The sequence below is a fragment of the Canis aureus genome, chromosome 36, assembly GCF_053574225.1.
Source record: "Canis aureus isolate CA01 chromosome 36, VMU_Caureus_v.1.0, whole genome shotgun sequence".
In the NCBI taxonomy this organism is placed as follows: Eukaryota; Metazoa; Chordata; class Mammalia; order Carnivora; family Canidae; genus Canis; species Canis aureus.
This window is the reverse complement of record NC_135646.1, coordinates 56,073-75,730: the sequence shown is the minus strand read 5'-3', so window position 1 is coordinate 75,730 and position 19,658 is coordinate 56,073. Positions and strand designations below refer to the sequence as shown.

The window sequence follows — 19,658 nt, the reverse complement described above, 5'->3', positions numbered from 1 at the left end:
ACGTGCCCCCCAAATTCACGTGTGAGACACTGCCCCCCAGTGCGATGGCATTAGGAGGTGCTGACTTTGGGTGGTGATGAGGCCTTGGGGTGCAGCCACCACGAATGGGGTCAGTGTCTTTATGAAACAGACTCCACAGCACCCACAGCCCCTCCCTCCACGTGAGGACACAGCCAGAAATCGGCCGCCTGGACAAGGATCTCCGCAGATCACATCCACACTGGGACCTGATCCGGGGCGCCCAGCCTCCAGCAGAGTAGCACACATTTGTCCGCAAGCCGCCCTCTGTGGGGTCCCCTCCAGCCGCCCCGAGGGACCAAGACCCAGGTAGAGGACATTGTGCCTACTGTGAATAACCTACCAGTAAGCTGAAAATTGCACATTTTACACTTAACCCAGGGGTCTCAGCGCCATGTGCCTCCAGGTGGGTAGAGGGTGACTCCTGCCTAGGGCACGGAGGCGCCGCTGGGCCGCGGTTGCTTGCCAGCCTCAGGTGGTGTGGGAAAGGGCTGGACAGGTGCCTCCAATCTTGGAAAGCTACCCAACTTTAAATGCAGACCATGCGCAGAAATTATGAACACACCCAGCTGCCGGCTTGTGGCCCAGCAGTGTCCCCTGTGCGTGCAGGGACTTGTCCATGAATTCCTTGTGTACCTTTGACTCTGCGTGGGAGCAAAGTAAACACACGGTGCATTTGTAGAGTGTCCCTGGCCATTGGAATTAGCGCCAAGATCTGTCAGAGAGCAAACAGAAACAGAACCTCGCCACCGCCACCAGACACGTGTGCCTGTCCGGCCACCGGTCTGCAGAACGATCGCCCAGGGAGGCAGAGAGCACAGCTGCCCCACTGCTTCAGGAACTGCCCAGCGCTGGGAAACTTTGATATTCACACCGTCCTCAAGACTATGAAAGCATTTTCAAAACGAAATGAGTGAATATACTACATGGATCTTCTTTAATAGGTTTTATTGTTTTAGAGCAGTTTAGTTCCCAGCGCAACCGAGATGATAGCGAGATTTCCCGTTGCCTCTGCCCCCCGCCCCCAGAGCACTATGAGCATCCCCAGCAGAAGGTGCTTTACTTAGAATCAACGAACCTTTGTGGACGCGTCGTGGTCACCAGGAGTCCATGCTTTACACCAGGGTCACTCTTGGTGTCGTGCATTCTGTGGGCTTGGGGGAATGTCCGGTGACGTGTGGCCACTATTAGAGTTTTATGTAGAGTAGTCTCGCTGTGTGAGTTGGGCTCACGCAGCATGTTGGCTTTTCATATTTATGGGTGTGAAGTATGTCAGCAAATGCTTGTATAAACTGGTACTGGATCTGTGTGGGTCCCCCCCGAATATTGGCATCAGAGCTCATATTAGCCAGGCTTCTCCCTAATCCGACTCCTTGAAAGGCACGTGCAGGAAAGAGCAGGCTCTGAGTCGTGCTTGTGTGTTTGCAGGACCCCAGCGCCATGCCGAGACCCACGTCCCAGGACCTGGCAGGCTACTGGGACATGCTACAGCTTTCCATCGAGGACGTCAGCATGAAGTTCGATGAGCTGCAGCAGCTGAAGCTCAATGCCTGGAAGATCATAGAGTCTCCGGAAAAACAGGTAAGTCTGCCCCCGCGGGAGCTCCTCGCCACAGCCTGGTCCCTGCTCCCTCCCAGCAGGGAAGTGCTGCTCCACTGGGATGTGCGTCCTGGCCTTAGGTTAGTGGCAGGATTGAACTGTCATCCATGCACATGTGTACAGTGGTGGAAGGGCCTTCACCGCAGGTGCAGCAAATAGCACTTGTTTCCTCGCTGTATCTCTCGGACACAAGCGAAACATCACATGCAGATCTGCAGCCTCATTTCCCGTAGGGGAACCCTCTGAATTATCATCATACCTTTAGTTGGATTAAACTAAGATGATTTCCACAGGGAAAGGTTGAGATCTGGTCCCAAGACTGCTTCTGATGTAGATAAACTTTTTAGTTGCTTATCTCCAGTTGCAGACAAGGCGTTTTGAGCTTTACTGAACGGCTTGATAATGTAAACTTCCTATAGATCTCTTGGCTTTGTCTCTTAAATAGGCTAAAAGTTTCCACTAATCAGGATCCTGCGATATCCCGCAGATGTCATCTTTAGTAGGGCTAATAGGCAGATCTGATTCAGCAATAAACACATTGATTTCCTAACACATTTTAAAGACAATCTAAGTAATCATAATCTGATTTTCTAGGTAGACGTTATCAAAATAAAATGATGAAATTAACCCAACATGCTTTGGGGCAGTGGGGTTAGTCTGTGGTGGAGAACTGTTATGTGGCTAATTGGAACAGAAGCCATCATTGTCATCATCACTGTTCCCCACAAGGTGCCGCCAACCATCCTGGTGGACGTCTGGGCTCGATGCCGTAGACGCCACTGCAGACGACTGATCCCCTCTTACACAGCGGGGCAAAGGGGACTAGGGAGCCATAGGCTGTCAGCAAGCCATCGGTGGTACATAAGCAAGTCCTATTTATGGTTTGGATTTGAAGTGAAGGGGATCAAAAGTAAAGACTGCCAATGAAAGTGTTATTCTAATAAAATACTAAAAATAGAACTCACTAAACTAGTCTAAAGATTTGCAATAATCACTTCTAGTTTTCTGACAACTAATACAAGCCCTTCTACCTAAGCCATGGTCCTTTATCTGAAGACAGCCTCCTGCTGAGGGTGCACACGATGCAGTGTGCAGACCATGAGCGGCTCTTTCACATAGAGGCCTCGTGCCCTGTGTTTCCCGACCCCTGCTCGCTGTAGATCTGCAGGGCCACCTGGTCGACCCTCTCCAACCATGGGATGGACGCCTGGAGGCTGAGAGCCCCTTGAAATAGAAGACTCATGGGGATCCCTGGGTGGCTCAGCGGTTTAACACCACCTTCAGCCCAGGGCATGATCCTGGAGACCCGGGATCAAGTCCCACATCGGGCTCCCTGCATGGGGCCTGCTTCTCCCTCTGCATGTTCTTTGCCTCTCTCTCTCTCTCTCTCTGTCTCTCTCTCTCTCTCATCATGAATAAATAAAATCTTTAAAAAATAAAAAAGAAAGAAATAGGAGATTCCCACAAGAATTACTCATGTGTGTCTCCTGCAGCCCCATACTTCAGAGGCTACCAAGTGAAAAGAAGTAGGTAGATACAGTCATATGCTTAACACAAGAACTGAAAGAGCTGAAAGTTTTAACAAACCAATTACTCCATCGTCATAGATGCCTGCCCAAGAGTCAGGAAGGAGTCATTCCTGCTGGTCCACGTCATTTTAATTTTTTTAATTTGTTTTTTTAAGAGGGAGAGGGAGGGAAGGAGTGGGGAGAGGGGCGAATAGAGAGAAAAAGACTGAATCCCAAGCGGACTCCACAGTCTATGAGGGAGGAGCCCAAACAGGGCTGGATCCCATAACCCTGAGATCATAACCTGAGGCCAAATCTAAAGTCAGACACTCAACTGACTGAGCCATCCAGATGACCCCCTGACCCTTTTTTTTTTTTTTTTTTTTTTTGTGGTCCAAGTCATTTTAAAATAAGCCATGGGAATAAAGTGTCAAACACCAGAACCATCTTCCTACCAAATCCAACATTGCAGCACAGGGAGTTCCTGCCATCCATGTCCACCCTGCATGGCAAGCTGCACCATCTCCACAACGTCCCAGCACGTCTGGCCCATTTGGATTTTTGCAGAGGCTGAAGGGAGAAAGACACGGGGTGGGGGTTCCCCCCAAAACTAAATATCTGCTTAGAAAAGGAAGGGGTTCTGGGCCTTATGCTGGGCACCCTTTCCTGGGAGAGGGTGATCAGCTGTGTACAGCTCTGTCACCCTCTGCTGGGAAGGACACACGTAAATAACGCAGTGCGGTTTGGGACACAGACTTTCCTCCAGAACAATAACAAGCACCGCATATTGCATCTGCTGCAGAACTATGGAATGGAGCTTTCTAGAAAAGGCACATACCTGTTTTCTCAACTTATTTAAGAACGTCATCCAAGGGGCACCTGAGTGGCTCAGTCAGCCTTCGGCTCAGGTCGTGACTCTGGGGTCCTGGGACCCGAGGCCCCGGTTGTGCTCCCTGCTCAGAGGGTTGTCTGCTTCCCCCTCTACCTCCCCCTGCTCATGCTGTCTCTCAAATAAAATAAATAAAATCTTTAAAAAAAAAGAGCATGAGCTAAAGATCAGAAGTAATTATTTGCATCTATTTACCAAGCTGAGAACTCTATCATCTATCATCTGTCTATCATGTATCTATCTATCTATCTAGTTAATGTCAAGGGGGTTTAGGGCCATAATAGGGAATTTGGCCAATGGTTCCCTCACATAAGATGGTTTTCATGAAGGTCCTTAGAATCCTGAGTCTGTTAAAAAAGACTGTAGCATGTGACAGGGATGTCAACTGGCATCTTCCAAAGTACCTGGGACACTGGAGGCCTTGAAATAGTGAGCATTTGCCAATGCTCAGATGGCAGAGACAGTTATCTGGCCACATAAAATAAATCAGGAATGAGGAGACAGTGTTCTGGTGCTGGATTTAGCTCCTTACGTGTAAAGCCCGGGTGGCTCAGCGGTTTAGCGGAAAGTCCCACGTCAGGATCCCTGCCTGCTTCTCCCTCTGCCTGTGTCTCTGCCTCTCTCTCTCTTTCTGTGTCTCTCATGAGTAAAGAAATGAAATCTTTAAAAAAAAAAAAAAAAAGGCAGTGCTTTATGCAGACAACTCCTCAATTTGGACATATGAGATTCTTTGATCCCACCTTTAAAAAAAAAGACCAGACCCATGTCCCCGCCGCTGAAGGAGGTGAAGGGGTCATGGGCAGCATGCCCCCGGCAGGTGGCAAGGTCACGGGCAAGGACGCAGGGTGGGCAGGCGCGGGCACCTGGGTGGCACCTGGCCGCGTGCAGTCACCCCATGCGGTACCAGGCTCCCGGGCTGGTGCTGACCTCCCCTGATCTCCCCGACTTTGACTTGTGATGCTTTCCAGGAAGAAAGAAAGGTCCCCCCTCCGATACCAAAGAAGCCTCCCAAAGGGAAATTTCCCATCACGAGAGAAAAGTCTCTGGACCTGCCGGACAGACAGCGGCAAGAAGCCCGGAGGCGGCTCCTGGCTGCCAAGAGGGCGGCCTCGTTCCGCCAGAATTCGGCCTCGGAGCGCGCAGACAGCATCGAGATCTACATCCCCGAGGCCCAGACGCGTCTCTAGGGTCGGGGCGGCCCTCCCTCTTCCCCCTTTTGCTTTGTAAGGAAACACTTGTACAGTTTCTCCCCAACATGGTCATTTTCGTCTCGTGTCTCCACCGAACGCGCCCCGTGGTGTCCCCTGTACCACGAACGCTCTGGAAGGCTTTGGTTTCCGCCTGCCACGCTCGCAGCCCGAACACCCGCTGCTTCCTCCTCATCGCGGGGTCGTCTGACTGCCAGTCCGCTGCGACCGCGACGGTGAGGCGCAGGGCCACCCACCCGATCCACTCTGTCCTCGGGGGGTCACGAGAACCCCCTCTCGAGATGGAACCCGGCTTACAGTTTGTTATTTATATTTTTATAAATCGTGTGATAACCAGAGGCAAGAATAACAAATAGCAACCCGTGGGCGCATCTCAGACTCCCCGCACACACCGTGGAGGAAGATGCTGAGGCCGGAAGGGCGGGAAGACAGACCCGCCCCACCCCGGGGGGCGCTTCTCTCCAAATCCAGTGGACCCCAAGCCGGGGTCCTTGTGCCAAGTTTATGGGGATGAGAAGCCATCTCTCCAGCCACCCAGCTCCCTGCCACCCGGTTCTCCAGAAACCCCGGGGGAGCCACGTCTGAACCCATTGAAACTACCCAGCACAGCATCTACACAATCAAAAACATAAGCCGAATGTTCATTTACACGAGGGAGTGACATCTGCAAAGAGATCCAAGCCTCACGAAAGGCTGGGTGTCCTGTAGCAGGAGTCTGAAAAGAAAAAGCATGGCCCTCATTCTGATGCAAGCGTCATTGTTTGTCTTATTCCTTTGTAACTTCTATCACGCAAGTCTCGTCTTTAGTGTCCCCATTTATGGACATGTGATTTTTTTTATAGATGTATATATATATTCTCAAACTGCTCTATCAGTTGACTTTCCAGGGTACCCTTAAAAAAATGTTTGCTTGTTTCAAATGACAGTTGTGATGTTGTAAAAAAAAGTTTAAGAAATACGAATGTGAGTGGTAAGTATATCTCAGTTTAAATGGTAAAGAAGAAATGTAGTTTACATTTGTATTTTTCCAGAATTCTTTTGTCCTATGCAGTATTGCTAAAGTCAAGAATATACTTCTTGCCTGTTTTAGACATGACAAAAAAAAAAAAAAAGTCACATACGGTGATTTCCAGCTGTGGACTTTAAGAAATTAGTCTTCGGGATTCTGACTGGCACCGCAGAAAAGCAGAAAGGATTTGAACACAAAGGCTTTCCATTGGTACAATTAGATTCAGACGCCGTGACTATATCATTCCAATGCTCCATGTGTCCCCATTCAGACACGTCCTTGGAGGAAGAGCCTGTCACATTTCTCCTTCCAGTCCCAAACTCGGAGTCCTCACTGTAACGTCAGGTGAGAGCAGGACTGCTCCTGAAGACGGGTGTGTCCCCCTGACACAGGCCCGGCTGGCCCGCGGGGCGCCAGGTGTGCGGCACGGCGGGGCAGCCCCGACTCACCTACCGTAGCACTTTCTCCCCTCAGCTTGACCCGCACTTTATGTCCCCCGCTCCGCTGCAGCCTGGCGACCACGTCTTGGAGAGCCCGCGGTGGGGCCCTCGCCCGTCGGGGTTCGGCTCAGCCTGCAGTCCTCCTTTTCCTCATACTCACATTCCACAAAGCATGGGGTTCATTGGAGCACGGTGGATAGTAAAGCATGTTTAGCTTCAAAGTTTTACTTTTTTAAAGCTGAGTAGTTAAGGATTCCCTAAGAACAAAACCCTGTAAATTGAGCCTCATATCTGGTATCTCCTACCAAACAGCCTTAAAATATATTTGGAAGCAAAAATCAGTACGAATGTATATCCTTGAAAAATGCAAAAAAATAAAATCCCTGAAATATTCTTCTATAAATGAACCCTATTTCCCCAGAGTATTCAAAGCATTTTTTTCTACCTAAATAAATACCTAAATCCTGAGTAGTGTACAATGATGATGCTTCTTCTTATAGTCATTCTACTATGTCAAGAACAAGTGTATTTGCAAGTACTGGCATTTTAGACTTTAAAAATGATGTATTATTTAAGATGAAATGCTCTTTAGAAATAACCACAGAAAAGTCAAGTCAATGTAGACTCCTAGTAAGAGGAAATGTAAAATGCATACACGTTCGCCAGCCTGCTGACACCCCTGTATCTACCGGCAGCTGATGCATTTTATCCCATTTCCTTGAGCTTGTACAAAACATAGAACAAAAAATTATCAAATTAGACAAGAATTATTCTCGATCTCAGATTCTCTGATCCTCACTTGAATGAAAATACTCACTGAATTTAGCTTTTTTTTTTTTATGTTTTGTATACTCATTTTTTATCTTAAGATCCCCAAAAGTCTTAGCCTAAACCCTCCCTAGATGAGCAAATTAACGTACAACTAAATTTGACAGCAGCCATTGATTCGCACGGGGGGGACAAACCCCTGTTTGGTCCACCGAGTCCCAAAGAAGGTCATGTGACGGACGCGCAGCCAGGGCCTGCTGCAGTGTTACCTGTCATGCTACATGACTAAGTGCAATATTCAGTTCTCATGCAGGTGACATTCCACCACGAAATGCAGACGATAAGCCATGTTTACATATTGTACGTGTAAAGAGAAATAAAACTGTTTATAATACTTGTGTTAATCGGTGAAGCTAATGTATTTCGGGCACTTCCAGCCGATGCCGGCTACAGAGCTTCAGTGTGACCATTTCACCGTGGTTCGGATAGAATTCTGATAGAAGGAGGCTGTGGGCAGTGAAAACGCCCCTTGCTGCACGACGTCACCGTGAACAAAGCTCACGTTGCTGCCTCCCTGGGAGATTCAGCGAAACCGCAAATTTCCAAAAATAAGAAATTATTTTGCTCAGAGCAGCCGGTTGACAACCCCATGCTGAAGGATTTCATTAACCTTCAGACCCAAAACACAGGTATGATAAACACCATCCTGAAGTTTCACAGAACCCAGAAAAGGTGAATGTCACTTGTTAACAAGAGCACTTTCAGTCGATCTCATCTCACGCGTCCTCATCGGTCATCGCTGTGTGTAACGTAAGCCTTGTGACTGGTAACTGCTGTTACCATGTTTTCTCAGCAAATTCATAGAACCATCTTAGAATGGTGTATGAAGAGTGGAACTGTTGTATGATACCAAAAATTCACATTTTTGTTTAAAAGGAAATGCTGGCGTGTTCACCTCCGGATCAACACTAAAGACGTCTCACGTTAAATAGCAAAGTGTATCATTAGAGGAAAACATCACATATGGGGTCCCTCTTTAAAACAACAACCACCACACATACACGTAGCCAGAAAATCAGTGACCCGCAAAGTAGAGGGACTCGCCCTGCTGGCTCCCGTGGAGGTGGCCAGACCTGCAGCGGGCAGGCGGGCGGACCAGCGCAGAGCACACAACGCACGGGCTGCCGTCGCCGCCTTGTGTCAGCCTCCCTGCTTGCCTCACCTCGAGTTTCACCTTTCTGAGCACAGTCTCCTTCACTCTGGTCAAAACCCCCCACGCTGTGTGCTTGCCCACCTGCACGGCCACCCTCACCCGCGGGATGGGCTTTCTGGAAAGTCGTTGCACTGCAGCCATTGGTCAAGATGCCCACGGGGACTGCACAGCGGGCGCCCGTCAGAGCAGCTCCCTGGCTGGGACCAGACCTCCCGGTGGCCAGCAGGGATCCCGGTCTGCGCCAGAAAGTCAGTCAAGCCGGACCTCGTGTGGCCCAGAGATTCGGACCCCGCAGAGCATCCTAGGCGAGACGCGGCTCCTGCTGAGCCACCCTATGCTGGGCAGGGCAGCAGCCTGGCTCCCAGGAGCCCTCGTGGACATCGGTCCAGTGCCTGGGGTGAGCTGAGGAGCATGTGCGTCCCCAGGCTGCACAGAGGGGCCAGGCTGCTGTGCATGAGTGTGGGGCCTTGGCTTCTCGGCGGCGGCGGCGGCAGCAAGAAACGTAGCAACAAGGCCCGTCCAGCCTGCACGACCACGAGGGAGGGCACCTAGGTATGGCATTTGACCCCCGCTTCTGAAAAGAAACGCTGCTGCCGACAAGTGTCGAGTCCAGTCCCCCAGAATCAGGCCTAAATGGTTAAATCCTGCCTGTCCCCGTGTGCTGCTTTCTTCTCAAGGCTTGAGCACTGATTTTTTTTTTCTTTTTATTGCAAATTTAATGTACTCATCAGTAGTTGTAGACCGTGGTTTCCGATCTGTAGCCCCTTGGTACTTCCTGAGGGTTCTCTCTTGTTTTTATCTGCACATTTGTTTACACTTGTTTGAAAGTTTGGGTTGAGTACGGGATTCCAGAACCTGAAACCAGATCAGAAAACCACAAGTGGAAGAGATCAAGAATGTGGTGGGCTGCTGAGTGCTAACCCTGTCCACCACGCGGCTGGAGCACTCCGAGGCCTTCACCGTGCGGTCGGGCAGGTCCGGTGCCTTCGCCGCAGGGCCCGCCTTGGTCGCCGTGCTGTGCGGATGGTCACCGTCCGGTGTGGGCAGCCAAGGATGTTGGAGGAGAGGTGCCTTGCACATGCCCTGCCACGTGCCCCGCGCACAGAGTGGCTGCACAGCGTTTCGGGAGTGAATGGTGAGCTCAGAATCTCTAGCCGCTGGTCAGACCAGCTGGCCCCTGGTGGTGCATCAGCCAGACCAGGCTTCCCGTCTGTTTCTCCTGTCCCTTGTCTCCCTCCTAGATAGATTAGGAGTTCTGCTGTCGTGTGGGCTCTAAGGGCCTCCAGGCAGGCCGGCCCTCCTCCAGCGGTACCCCCTCCACCGGGCGTGGGAAGTTCGTGGAAGGAAGTCAGGTCCCTTCGTGCGTATCTCAGAGATCCAGCACCAACCAGAATTAGGCCGTGTTCTCACCGTCGCGTAAGATCGGCTGCGTCTTGGATGCGTGGAGAGAGAGCCAGCGAGACATTCCAGGGATGAAGGAAAACGTCGTTTGGGAGCACGCCAAGAGCGGAATCAGATGGATTCACCAAAGTTGCCGAACGTGTGCAAAGCTACCCTCCTAAATCCAGCTTCTTGTCATGATTCTCTTTCACGCTTCGGAGAATGCAGAAGTGGTCCGTGGGAACGCTCCAAGAAAATGACATCTTTTCATCCCACAACATTGAAAAGTATAAGTCTATGAATCGCTCCCCCTAACCCTGGCATTTTTATCCAGCAGTAAAAGAAATTATTTCAAGTGTCAATCTAAACACAAGACAGAGGACTTCTTTGCAGAGGAAATGTTAGTTACCTACTATAACACTACTTTTTAAAAGATTTTGTATAGACACAAACTAAGGTAACACAGGTTTACCGCCCTACTTTCTTAGATTTTATGTGACTCTTTATCATGGGTGCTTATTCCGAACCTGGGAGCTTGGGGGTCCGAGCTTTCATGTACTGAGTGGGGGAGAGGTGATGATGAAAGACGTGTGCCAGGTTCTTGTGCCAATTTAAGTACAAATTTCTCTCTTTCCAGTAGACGGTAGTCTCCATAGGCAGTGTGCTCTACCCTTCTGCTAACATCCTCGACGGAAGCGCTGAGGCCGTGTGTGGTTCCCTGTGGATGCCACCCACCCATCCTTTGGTTTTGCCCAATCTCACGACCACCACCCAGCCCTTGCCATTCCAACGTTAGGATCATATCACGTTCAAAGGGCTCAGCATGTGTGTCTCTCCCTCCACCTATAACTGGTTTGCTGAATTCAAAGGTTTCCCCCACAGGTAGTAAATCCTAGGCTACTTTTGAACTCTGATTTCCAAACGCTTAAGCCACTTTCCTCTCGGACGGGTCCTTCCTGTCTAGAGACCAATTCACACCCCCGCCTCCATGTTACATGCCAAAATACCCAGGTGTGGCCTAAGGACTAAATTCAATGCCTCCTATAGAAATTCAAGGAATGTTAGAACCAGGAAACTAGCTGTTTAGTTAAAGGTTTAAAAAAAGTATATAAATATATATATATATATAAATATATATACATATGAAATCATATCGACAATGAGGATGAACAGAGTGCCAAATATTCAACATCTGTACAAAGTTACCCTTCACTGGAATTAAACTATTTTATGTAATTCTCTTTCTCATGCTTTTATGGTTCTTTTGATAAATTCTATTTAGTAGCATGCGGGATACCTAACCTGAATGTACAGTATGCGATCCATCACCGCCACCTCTTGCTTCTTGTTGATAACTTCTGATCAGAATGTTGGTCGTTTCTTCAAGGTACTACCAGGTTCTGTTGAGTTCTCCGTGTTCATGACTTTTTTTTTTTCTTCACTCTCAGCTGATTATAAGAAAAACGTGCCATAACTCTTCTATGATGATGCCTCTCTCATTTGATCTCTGTATTGCTGGTGTTCACCTCTTGTAAATAGTTCTGCAATTAAATTTTTTGAGAAAAGTAATGTTTACTTTTTATTGGAGTGAATTCTCGTGTTATTTTAAACTCAGAAAACTTATATAGACCAAAGAATTTTATCGCAGAATGATAGCACCCTTCCCCCGTTCTATATTTCGTTGTCAAAATATCCTCAATTTCTCTATCTACAAAGAAGAAATGGACATTTATTAAGGCTACAGATTTCATATGTATGCAAAAATGGCACAGATTAAAATGAGTTTAAAATTAATAAATACTATGGCATTTAGTTAATGGTTGTTTTAGACTCTATTGAGTTTCAACGGGAAGAGACCCGTTGTTAGGTCATGACGCTGAGTCTCAGGTCCAGGCTGCAGTGTGAGACAGGTGGAGGGCTGCTGTGGCTGCCGCACCCCCGCCCTGCCCGGGCCGGAGTCCCTGCCACCAGCCAGCCCTGCGGCGCACTGCATCTCCTGGGGCGGGGAGCAGGCTCTTCCCCGTGCGGGCTACTCACTGGTTCCCCTGCTGCCTGTGTGGTCAGAAGGCAGCCTGGGCTTCCTCCTCCTGCCTGTTGACCATGTCAGTGTAGGGCTCCCCTCCTGAGTCTGACCCTGCAGCCCCCGAGGAGCAAGAACAATGGGGGGTCCTGAGGAGGAGGAGCCCGTGCTCAAGGGCACCTGACGCCCCGCGTTCATCCAGGACCATGCTTCGTACTGTTTCCTCCCATCCACGTGCTCTGGACGTGGCAAAAGACGGACAAGAAGAGTCTCTGGTGAATGTCGGGACCACTGGGTCTCACTTCTGATCCTCCTCATGAGAGCCACCCAGTGGGCAAGGCATCCCTGCGGAAGCTGAATCCATACAGGGGCCCTGATCACGGAACCCCCTTGGCAACAATCGTGATTTATAGAAGTTTTCACCCAAGAGAAACCATTTCTAAAAGAAATTCAGAACGCATACCTCGTATTTGAGTTCTCCACTTACCCCATTTCTTTCTATAACACACTTGTAACTAGCAAAAAGAAGGCTTTTATATATATGCATTTTAATCCCATAATCCCTTAAAGAGAGTTTTAACTTACTTGGCATTACATGCTTATCCACATATGGTTTAGCACTGTTTTCCCAGAAGTCAGCAAAAGTGCAAAGTTCTCTAATACTCATTTTAAATGAGTTACTACTGGTTCTTCAGTTGTAACCAATGTACGGCGCCAGTGTGAGGTGCTCTGTGCCGGGGAGTGGGGCGGGGGCCGGGATACACGGGAATGCACTTCCCACGCGGTTTTCCCACGAGCTACAAGGTTCCCTCAAAACGGCCTATTGATTAAAAGTGATAATAGCGGCAAAACAGGAAGCAATGATTAGAGAAAGTCAGCTGCAACAATTTAGATGTTTTCAGCTTGCTGTACGCTATTTGAGATCTTAACTGAGTTGCCTTTTGAAAATGGGGACACTGGAAAGATTTCTGCTCTTTATTTTTGTTGATTTTTATTTTGTGAGCTGTGAAGTTAGCAACACTTAACATGTCCAGAGAGTTGTTACTTGATTCTTAATCATGTGAAGTTGTATCAGGAAGGAAACAAGGGTCTCAGAGGATACTACTTCAAGCCCTGGCATCCCGCTGGGTTATGCCACCTGGCATCCTTGGGCACGCTCCATGCCACCGTTGTTGAGGTTTAAAATTGACTAGCTGGATTTTCTCCAAACAATTAGAGTACTGTGGCAATGAAAGTCCATTTCCAGATGACCTCATTACACCGCTATGGTCAAAATTCAATTTTCTACCAACAACATGCTGCGAAGCGGAGTTTCAGTGGCCGGGCAGGCCACATTCGAAATGCACGCACCTTGGAGAGTGTCCCCACGTGCAGGTCCTCCCTTCAAAGCCTCTGTGACACCACCCCACTGGGCTGCCAAGCCCGGGGTGGCCTCTCAGAGGCCCCCGCAGTCTCCTAGCCCCTTCCTCCTGCCTCCCAACCTGCCTCCCCTCATCTCAGCCACACGGTCCTCCAGGACCCTCTCTCCTGCGCCCAGGTATTGGTTCCCGCTGAGCTGGTCCCCAGCATCCAGGGTCCCAGCTCTGCCCTGGCACCTGGCCCAACCCCGTGAGGACCTCACCTTCACGGACACGTCGAACTCCTGCCAAGCTTGCACATTACCTCAGCTGTGACCTTGCAGGGTCACCCTTAGGTGGACCCAGCGAAATGATCACGTGGGGGTAGTGGGGGTGTTATTGCACTCACACTATGCAAGATGCACTTGTTAACTGGCCTGGGATCAGACTGTGAGCTCTCTGAGCACAAGATGAATCTTGAGTCCTGCTTTCTATCCGTGGCTCCCAGGAAGGCGTGTGGCAGTGAATACACACTCACGGTATTCCTACACACACTCTGGGTGACCACGATGATGAATGAATGGATCTCACCCTCTGTGCCTGCATCGGTCATTCGCTGATTCATTAAATATCTACTGAGCAACATTTAGGGACTGGGCACTGTGCTGGAGATACAGTAATTAGAGAGAGGAGAAAGAGAGAGTCATGATTTTGCACTTGCGAGCGACTACCCAGAGTGTCCTTGATCTCGAAGGGTCACAGATTTTCCTATTTAGCTTTAAGCTAAGAGGCCAGCCTGTTACTGTTGCATGGACGGGCCCACAGTGAGGGCCTTGGAGATCAGGGAACCTCCTTACCCAACGGCCCAGGGCCCGTGTGCGGGCTGGGTTAGTCGTAGCTGGGGGTGACTGCCTTTGGGGCCCGCCGGTACAGGAGCGGGACGGCAGCCCGGCCCGGCCCCAGAGCGAGACGTGACCCCGCTGCTCGTGGTCCCCCGGCAGGTGCGGCCTGGGAAATGGCCCGGGAGGCAGCAGGCGTGGCATTGCCCTCTTGGTGTAGGAAGGACCCCAGGGGACATCCTTCCGCGGCAGCTGGAAATCTGCCGAGATCTGAGGTGCCGAGAGATCACCAGGGTGGCAGGATTTTCTTGACCTCTCTGTCCATGTTGCTCCTCCCGGCCTCGGGGTCATTTCCATGCTTTCCTTCCTGCAATCACGGCCAGCACAGGACCTGCTAGCGCCACTGCGATCTGAGCCAAAGGGAGGGAGGGTCGGCTGTCCCGGCGCCCGCAAGGCCCCGCAGCCCTCGAAGGGGACTTGCCTTTGAGAACAGTGGAATCCAATCCGAATACATCTTGGACCTCCCAAGGCACCCGCTAGGTCCGCCCCGTCTACCCTTTCTCTGCCATCTCGTACTCACTAAGGAAATTTGGCCTGTCATTCGGTAAAAACTTCTAAAGTATTTCAAATGGTTAATTCTCACTAAGAGCTGGTTTTGATTGTATTTGAAGGAAAAAGTGGTTTCATAAGATTCTCCTAACAAACCAAAACGCTAGTGGCTTCTGCATCCCTAATGTCAAGGGAGCAACTTCCCTTAGAAATGTCCTCGTTCCCCATTTGAATCATGACTGACAGAAGCTTCCAGAGGTGAGAGACCTGGGCCTGTGAGGCCGGCGGTGCTCTGGACACTCCGACTCTAACGCGCTGGCCTGCTCTCACCGTGACAACCACCAAGAATTGGAACTAAGCAGCTGACCCTCAGCAAATGCATTCTGCAGACTCAGGAGTGACGAGGGGCCACCGGTGGCCAACAGGCTTCTGGAAGAACTTCGTTCCCAAAGTAAAACATCCTTTATTACAGTTGCCTGGGGACGTTTTGACTTCGGGCAAATGAAATTAGAGTCTGCAGATTGGACATGGGTTGGGACTCTGCCGCACGGGCGTCTAGAGGCAGGTTTCCTTCTGGCCTCCTCGCTTCCAGCCTCAGCACCCGCGGCCTCCGACCACCACCAATACCATCTCTAAGCCCTGATTTTTTTAAAAGACTTTATGTATTTATTCATGAGAGACACACAGAGAGGCAGAGACACAGGCAGAGGGAGAAGCAGGCTCCCTGCGGGGAGCCCGATGTGGGACTCGATCCCGGGACTCCAGGGTCATGCCCTGGGCCCAAGGCAGACGCTCAACTGCTGAGCCACCCGGTTGCCCAAGCCCTGGTGTTTGAGTTAAAAAACAGTTGATGTTGTTTCTACATACCGATTTTTGTTCAAGGAATTTACATCCCCAGGGACTGGGGAACCAGCAGTGCTCTTCAAACTATGAGCAGTTTGCTACGAGCTTTCATGAAATGCAATGCTCTGGGGACCCGGGACCGTCATACCAGCCTGTCACCAGCAATTCTTCTCTGAACCAACCAATAGAGTGTGACTCAGAAGGTAAGCTCTACTAAGAAGGCTGACATCACACTCGGAGTAGCAAGTGACACATCTTTTATCTTAATCCCTAGATAAGATCAACCAACAATTGTTGTCTCTAGGGAGCTATTTTTTTGTGCGAAAAATACCAAGAGCTTTTTTTCCACAACCGGTTTGCACCAGAACACAGGTGTCATGAAAACCACAGCTAAACCTAAACTAAAAATGGGAAAGGAAAAGACTCGCATCAACATCGTCGTCATTGGACACATAGTCCGGGCAAGTCTAGCACTACGGGCCATCTCATCTACCAATGTGGCAGGATCGACAAAAGAACCATCGAAAAATTTGAGAAGGAGGCTGCTGAGATGGGAAGGGGCTCCTTCAAGTATGCCTGTGTCTCGGATAAACTGAAAGCTGAACGTGAACGTGGTATCACCATTGATATCTCCTTTTGGAAATTCGAGACCAGCAAGTATTATGTGGCCATCACTGATGCCCAGGACACAGAGACTTCATCAAACACATGGCTCCAGGCACGTCTCAGGCTGACTGTGCCGTCCTGATTGTGGCTGCTGGTGTTGGTGAATTTGAAGCAGGTATCTCCGAGAATGGGCAGACCCGTGAACGTGCCCTTCTGGCTTACACACTGGGTGTAAAACAACTAACTGTTGGTGTTAACAAAATGGATTCCACGGAGCCACCCTGCAGCCAAGAGAGATATGAGGAAATCATTAAGGAAGTCAGCACCTACATTAAGAAAACTGGCTACAACCCCGACACAGTAGGTTGTGCCAATCCCTGGTTGGAATGGTGACAACATGCTGGAGCCAAGTGCTAACACGCCTTGGTTCAAGGGCTGAAAAGTCCCCCGTGACGATGGGAGTGCCTGTGGAGCTGCCACTGCTTGGAGCTCGGGGTTGCATCCTGCTGCCAACTCTCCAACTGATGAGCCCTTGCGTCTGCCTCTCCCAGGACGTCTACACGATTGGTGGTATTGCTACTGTCCCAGTGGGCCGAGGGGAGACTGGTGTTCGTAAGCCTGGCATGGTGGTCGCCTTTGCTCCAGTCAATGTTACAACTGAAGTAAAGTCCGTTGAAATGCACCATGAAGCTCTGAGTGAGGCTCTTCCTGGGGACAATGTGGGCTTCAGTGTCAAGAACGTATCTGTCAAAGGTGTTCTCGCGGCAACGTGGCTGGTGACAGCAAAAATGACCCACCCATGGAAGCAGCTGGCTTCACGGCTCAGGTAAGATTATCCTGACCCATCCAGGCCAAATCAGTGCTGGATATGCACCTGGGCTGGATTGTCACACAGCTCACAGAGTTCGCAGGTTTGCTGAGCTGAAGGAGAAGATAGATCGTCGTTCTGGAAAAAAGCTGGAAGATGGTCCCAAGTTCTTGAAATTTGGTGATGCTGCCATTGTTGATATGGTTCCTGGCAAGCCTATGTGTGTTGAGAGCCTCTCTGACCATCCTCCTATGGGCTGTTTTGCTGTTCGTGACATGAGACAGACGGTGGCTGTGGGTGTCATCAAAGCAGTGGACAAGAGGCAGCTGGAGCTGGCAAAGTCCCCGAGGCTGCCCGGGAGGCTGCCCGGGAAGCTCAGAGGCTAAATGCATATTATCCCCGACACCTGCCACCCCAGGCTTAATCAGGGTGGGAGCAGGTCTCAGAAGGGTTTGTGTCAATTGGCCATTTAAGTTTAAAAGACTGGTTAATGATAACAATGCACCGTAAAGCCTTCAGAAGGAGAATGTTTTGTGGACCATTGGGCTTTTTTGTGCATGTGTGGCAGTTTTAAGTTATTAGCTTTTAAAATCAGTACTTTTTAATGGAAACAGCTTGACCAAAAATCTGTCACAGAATTTTGAGACCCATTAAAACAAAAGTTTAATGAGAAAAAAAAATACCAAGAGATACGAGAAAGAGGACAAGAGGGTGTCATCACCCCACATGCTGCAGGGACGCTGGCCCCAGCAAGAAGAGGCGAGCCTCCCTGCCAGGGAGCTGTGGGTCGGCCAGTGTAGAGCGAGGATCAGACCATCGGGCATGGATGGGGTCCAGTGTAGTCGGGGAGCTAGCCACACTAGCCATGGGTTAGACAGCTACGGATTTAATTCTTGCTTTAATGCATGAACAGTTTAGTCATTTCATGTCTCACACATTTTAAACATTCTGTGCACGAGAGGAAGAGAGGAACGAAAGAGGGAGCAAGGGCCCCATTAGCTGGGCACCAGGCAAAAAATGGCAAAGGTGAACCCCATCCAGTCCGTATTTGCCCCAGCCCCTGCTTGGTCTCACGGCAGGAGAGTAACAACATCTCAGGTTTAATTCAGACGCCGTGTTTTTATAAAAGGAGAAAACTAAAACAATAAGGAATTGTGCTGGGCCTTGAAATGAAACGCTTGCCAAAGCTGAGTGAGCCTGGACCTCAGCCCTACTCTACACCCCAGGGGCTCAGTCCTACTCCCCCCAACCCTCAGGGGGTCCTATCCCCCCGACTTGGGGCTCAGCTCTGCTCCCACAGGGCTCAGCTCCGCCCCTCCTATGGGCTCAGCTCCCCCCACCAGGGACTTGGCTCCCCACCAGGGCTCACCTCTGTCCCCTTGCAGCCCTGCCTGCCGCTGAGCCCCTCCCCTCACCAGCCCTTCCCTGGGAAGCCACAGGGCTCTCCTGCAGGACCAGCCATTTGAACAGGAGGTTTATTTTGTCCCGACCCTTGGCTGCCACCATTTGAGGACATTATGCTTTGAACTCACATGTCTCTCTGGTCAGGTTGAGCCAAGTGGTGCAAAGTAACTTCTTAGTCATGATTTTTGACACAAAACAAATTCACTGTGTGTTTTAGCAGCAATTTCTCCAAACAAAACGAAAAAAAAAATCCAGCTCCCAATCTGCTCAATTCCCGACAGGATTAAAATAATTGGCTCTACCCATAAACCTGCCAAGAGTGAAAGAAAATGCTTCCTACAGATAGTACATCTACACCTTCAAAGTATCTGCATCTTTTCATCCACGGTAATCAACATTCAATCAAGGATCATCTGGCAGAGATAACAGACACACACACACACACACACACACACAAATTACAGAAAACTAAGAGTTAAAAACAGCCCAGCAGAAGAATCTATGGGAATTCCTGAGGTTGGAGTCATGAGGTGTGTTTTCTAACCATGTATATGACTCTAGGTTCAAGTATTTAAATGAGCAGCTAGCAGGTTTCACTAAAGATGTGGGAATTATATATACATAAAGTCAAGTCGAAATTCTAGAAGGAAAGTTCTAGAAGGAAAGTCCTAGAAAGGAAAAGTGAAGAACCGAAGATGACAAGTGGAAAGCAGACACGCTCAGTGAACAAGGGGATGATGACGCGGGATGCAGATCTGGCCTGAGACACACAGAGGCAACCGCAGACGGGACACGGTGAGGACCTAGAGGCCCGCGGGCCCATGGCTGGCCGGCGGGTCTGACAGGGGTCCTCTGTCCGTGGATCCTGCGGATCTGGATCTCGAGGTTGTGCATTTGAGCCCCATGTGGGGTGTGGAAGTGACTTAAAAAATAAAGATTTTCAATGATTTGAGGAAGAGAGGAAGAGAAAGAGAAAGTGGAGCAAAAGAAATGTTGGAAGAGAGGATGACCGATGCCTGTCATTAGGGACTGATGGAGGCTGTGCAGCCACACGGAGAAGAGCCCGCCAGCCGCGGAGGGTGATCGGACCGCACCTGGCCTCGGTGCAGCTGGGAGCCTGCCTGTCCTGCAGCAGGGGGTGACGTGGGGGAAGAGCTGACCCCAGCAGTCCTCCCGGCACTTCTTCCCTGCCTTCCTCACTCCCCATGGGGTGGAGCGGG

The 19,658-nt window shown here is 50.0% G+C and overlaps 1 protein-coding gene across 15 annotated transcripts in view; it reads left to right on the top strand.

Moving 5' to 3' along the window:
- Nucleotides 1–11,601, top strand: part of DLGAP2 (DLG associated protein 2) — a 697,194-nt gene extending 685,593 nt beyond the window's left edge. For all 15 annotated transcript variants that reach the window (XM_077884865.1, XM_077884877.1, XM_077884866.1 and 12 more), the window contains 2 exons: nt 1,447–1,599; nt 4,983–11,601. In XM_077884865.1, coding sequence (XP_077740991.1) covers nt 1,447–1,599; nt 4,983–5,201 — 372 coding nt within the window. In that variant the 3' untranslated portion in view covers nt 5,202–11,601. The remainder of the gene's footprint in view (nt 1–1,446; nt 1,600–4,982) is intronic.
- Nucleotides 11,602–19,658: the final 8,057 nt, after the last annotated feature.